Source organism: Lactuca sativa, chromosome 7 (genome assembly GCF_002870075.4).
Source record: "Lactuca sativa cultivar Salinas chromosome 7, Lsat_Salinas_v11, whole genome shotgun sequence".
Taxonomy (NCBI): domain Eukaryota; kingdom Viridiplantae; phylum Streptophyta; class Magnoliopsida; order Asterales; family Asteraceae; genus Lactuca; species Lactuca sativa.
The window spans coordinates 153,427,312-153,432,376 of record NC_056629.2 but is presented as its reverse complement, the minus strand read 5'-3'; the positions used below and the strand labels follow the sequence as shown (position 1 = coordinate 153,432,376).

The window sequence follows — 5,065 nt, the reverse complement described above, 5'->3', positions numbered from 1 at the left end:
TCTAAATTTGATTCGTTAACTCGACATTTTCGGTGAAAGAAACAACATATAGAATCTATATTCATAGCTAAATATATTTAATTAATCATTCAAACCTCTAAAAATGCTCATCACCTGCTATTGTTATCATGGTCGTGACATAACAATCGTGGCAAGATCCCAACCCCCTCCTCTTCGTGTACCCTTATTATTAAGAGTATTTATGGTTTGGTTAACATTAAATTTCTAAAAAGAAAAACTTGAACGTCCTTTAAATATGGTTTAGTCAAAATGTCGAACCTAAACCTAAAATTATATTAGCATTATTTCCAATTTCTAGACGCTTGGCTCATTTAGGTTTAACTCTATATACCAATTAATTACCAAATGAATTGACTGTATATGTATTGTTCTAATTAAAAAAACTTTGTATAATTAATATATATTGTCCAAAATATTAATTTCACTATGAACCTATAAAAAGAAGATTACAAATAAACAACAAAAAAATAAATAGTGAAGGACACAATGTTGAAACTTTGAACAAATGATGTCGGTGCATTGGTCGATGAGTATGGAAGCTTTGAGAACTCAAAAGAAAGATCGACATATTCTAATTTAGTCGTAGTGACTACACAAAATTCATCGTCTACCCTTTAATTTAAACTCGATTTTTGTTCTGTCCTTTTATTATTTATGATGAGCACGAATTAATTAGGAATTTTACAACATATAATGGAGTCATGTGTGACGTAATGTTAAGCTGTAATCTTGTAGCAAGTAGCATCTTTGAGAATATATTTTCTTTCTTGATTTGTAAGTTAGTGGAAACTGTATCCAGCACGTCAACAGTTAACAGATTACTCCTTTCTTATCTGTCCAAATGACAGATTTCGATTCCATTCCAACACAACACAAACCACCTTCCAATTCCGCCCATCTTTTTATATTATTGTTTAACACCTTGTTTCTATAATATTTATATAAAATTACTAAGAAAATAATAAAAGAAGGAAATTTATGGTATACAATGATGATTAACAGCAAAAAGGAAGCCATGAATATGGGCTTTTACATGTGCTGCATGAACCCACATGGGCGGCTGTTTATGATCATCAGTTTCAAGAATTAATGAATGTAATCAATTGTATAACACTATCGACATGATTAATACACAACAAGTCTATACAAGATTCTAAAACGAAAGAACAAATTGAATTTGATGATTGTATGTTTTATTGGGTTTACGTCATAATCTTGAATTATTCCGTTTTGATCGAGAAACACGGTTTCTTCATCGGAAGTGGACTTTCAACTTCTTGTTCGTTAATCAACATTTGGCTTTTCTTCCCACAGTCAACGCTCAAACCCATTTGGAATAAGTCGGGGAACGCCGGCAAGTTTAAGTCAAAGTCGCGCGGTTGACTAGGGGTGGAGGAAGCACCTCCGTCTGATGTCGTTGTGACGGTGCTACCAGGGTTGTTGCCGTCGTAGTGCCGTCGTTTGTGACCACCAAGTGCCTGGCCGGTGGGAAACGTTCTATGACAGATGGAACACTCGTGTACTTTTCCACTAGGTTTCAAAACAGAAGAACTGGACAAGGTGGCGGTGGCGGTGGCGGCGGCGGAGGTGGACGGAATATGGTCGTCGGGAACGTTCTTCCGGTGACTAGCTTTATGTCCTCCGAGTGCTTGGTAAGAAGAGAACCCCTTGTTGCATACGCTACATTTGTAAGCCACCCGGGAGTCAGACTCATTTTCCGGCAGTGTGACGGTGGCTGTGGAGGTGGAGGTGGAGGTGGGGCTGCCGTTGGCTAGGAGCATCAAGCAGAGGGCTAAGTACTCTTCTTCTGTGGGTGGTTGTTGCGGAAGAGCAACATCGTGATCGGTGGTGGTTCTTGGGCGCTTAGATCGCTTGCCTTTGTTCCAAGAATCTTGAACATCCATGTCGCGGTGGCGGAGTGGCGGCGACGGTGATCCAAGAGCTTCGAGTGCCATTAAAGAAAGAATGAGGTGGTGTTGAGTGATATAAGAGTGAAGAGTATAATGATTAATGAGGCCAAAAGATGTTTATATATATGGGAAGTTGCGTGAGGGGTAGCGGTGGGAGTGTTGTAGAGGTTAATCTTAATCTTAGTTGGATAGAATATTGGTGGAATTATTATAATATAAATTAATAAATAATAAATAATAAAATAATAAAATAACAAATGATATAATAACAAATGTGATTTGTGGGGAGAAGGGTGGCTACACGTTGAGTAGTTGGGTGATGAGTGGGAGTGGAGTAGGGGCATAAAAGAGCCTTTTTTTTTATTTTTATGTATTTATTTAAATATTTAATCATTTAGTTGCAATTAAAATTTTATAAATAAGAAAGAGAAGGAGAGTTATGACTTATGAAAAGTCAAATGAAAACAAACGTGTCTTTCTTTTCCTGTTGCCTTTTACAAAACTCTAGTATTTCTGACTCTTCTTTTTAACATATGTCGTTAAAGAATACTCGAAGTTGTAGCACTTATCCACTTTTCTTTTGATCTTCAATATTTGATAAAATAATGTAGAGTATTAAATTAAGTTCCATATTGTTAAAATTAAACAATTATTCTTACGTATATGAAATTAGGTCTTATATTATTGTCTAAGGAATCATAAAAAATAGACAAAGTGAGACTATAGCCATAAGCTTTGGCCTTCTATGACCTTAATGGATAAGTTACCATATCTTATTCATGATTTACTAGTTGTTAAGTTATGTCTTTATGTTGGTAAATAAAAATAAAAATGATGATATAAGAAAAAGTAAGCATAATCTTACAATATGTAAAGAATCATAATCTTGAAAACAAAAATATCAAACAATATTGTTTTATGTATTATGCTTAATTAGAAGGTGTTTAAATAGTTTTGTAGACTTTTTTCATTAAATACTTTTTTGAAAAGATATCCCAACGAATTTACTTAATATAATTTTGATAATCATTTAAAAGAGTGTTTCGTCTAAGTAATGTGTTTACGTAACAAAGAAAAGTTAAAGTGATTCAACACGTTATTGTGCTAAAAAACATGGATATATATGTCATTTTGTTTTATAAAATCTATAGCAATTAAATTTTGGATAACCAACCACATGTGTTTCTTGAGGTAATTGATTGGTAATACAAATGATAACATACTTACTCTTTAGATAACACACTACATGTGTTTCTTGAGAATTATGCTTCATTTTATTCTTTTCGCATTATATTTAGCAATTTTACTTCTTTAACTAAGATTAGAATCTTACATAATAGAATATCAATCATTTGTTATCTTTATGTAACTATTAAAGCCATTAAACAGATATATTAATTGAAATTAGGGTTGTTTAATTCGTTGTTGATTGTGTGAGACTGATTGAGCCAAGGTTGTCACACAACCATAAATTTTACCGAATAAAAGACATATCACATGAGCCAAGATCGAGTCAACGGTTTATAAGTATGATATCAAATAATTTGAATATAACTGAGTCGAACTTAACATTTTACCATACCTAACAAAGATATATCAAACAACCTTTTTATATTGTTTACAACCAAAAATTATATATAAAGTAAATGATATAATATATAACCTTATAATAATATAAATTAACCTCGTCCTTATCACCTAATTAACTAATGAATGAATGTTGTTCTCATCGAAAATAGCTCTTTGTTGCAACTTACAAGCATGTCCTTTGTCTCTATAATCTATATATTGTAAGTACAAATTATATATCTCGATATTTTTATTTTTATATAAAACCAAAATATTAACTGACTGATGATTATCTTCAAAAATATATCTTTTATATTAATATTCACACAAAACCATTTCGTTAATTAATATAAAAATAAAAAATAGATATATATTACAATTAAGAACGGGGATTCTACAAAGGTGATGAAACTTTTACAACTTTAGTAAGTGATTTTGTTGTATTTCTTCCGGAGTAGGCAATCTCTTGTCATGTATTTCCAACGAAAGCATCTCCAGCTAGCCACGTGTATCTTTATTTTAAATTAGTATATCAAAGTCTTATAAATTATTGTTTAATTATTTATATGATTATCGTTGTCTCTACAAAATTTAGTGAGATTTATAGAGCTTATAATTTTTCCAAAAGTAAGTATTTGGTGTGTATGTTAGATACTTGATTATTAGCCTATGTGGAATGGGACTCGGTAGTGAGTTGACAGTGAGTGTTGTCTCGACATGCCAAACTCAGTGTTCTAACTCGGCAATTGCTTGAAGACGTGAGAAAACATATTTTTCTTCCACCAGCCACTCTCTTTTTCGTTTTTCTTTTTTCTTCCTCACTTCTCTAACCATAGCAAAAATTTATCCATTATGGGCTGAAGTGGAGCTCGATGTGCTAATCAATGTTCTTGATATAAGATAATGATTTTAGTTAACAAAAAGTTTTCGTATGTCATGATACATGCTTAATAACTTACTGAAATTGATATACAATGATGTTTGCCTAAGCTTAATGTTAATATATTACTTTGAATAATTTTAACAATTTTATCTGCAGCGTCTGACCATAATTAAATTGTTTATGAATTAATTCGTTCAATGAATTGAGACCCGTTCATTATGCTAATAATTCGTCAAGTGTCAACTCGTCGCAACTTGTTGAGATAGTTTAAAAAAAATACTTAATATAAGAAAAATGTGTAGTTGTCAATAGTTAACGATATATATTGATATTCCTTAACCAGTTAACCTTCGTGGTTATTAAAATAAATAAAGTACCTATACATTGTTTAAAATGTTTCATTCCTCTCAACTACTCAAGTCACTTGAGTTTTATACCAGTTTTTTTTTTTTTCATCTCTATCAACACATGAAATATATACTTATATTTTCAACTCACTCAATTAAAAACATACAAAACGACATACGGTACAAGTAACAAGCAAAATGTACAAGTATGTGGAAAAACGGATTACATAACGCGTTGAATATTTTGCATATCAGCATTACGAATTTCTGAGGAGCCATCATCTTGGAGGTACCCCGGTCCTTCCGGTGCTATCCGAAAATTATGAACATCGTCT

General features: G+C 32.1%; 1 protein-coding gene across 1 annotated transcript; it reads right to left on the bottom strand.

Moving 5' to 3' along the window:
* Positions 1 to 1,107: 1,107 nt before the first annotated feature.
* Positions 1,108 to 2,038, bottom strand: LOC111904220 (zinc finger protein ZAT10). The gene has a single exon (XM_023900000.3). It carries the CDS (start codon positions 1,974 to 1,976, stop codon positions 1,242 to 1,244), a length of 735 nt encoding a protein of 244 aa, XP_023755768.1. The 5' UTR covers positions 1,977 to 2,038; the 3' UTR covers positions 1,108 to 1,241.
* Positions 2,039 to 5,065: the final 3,027 nt, after the last annotated feature.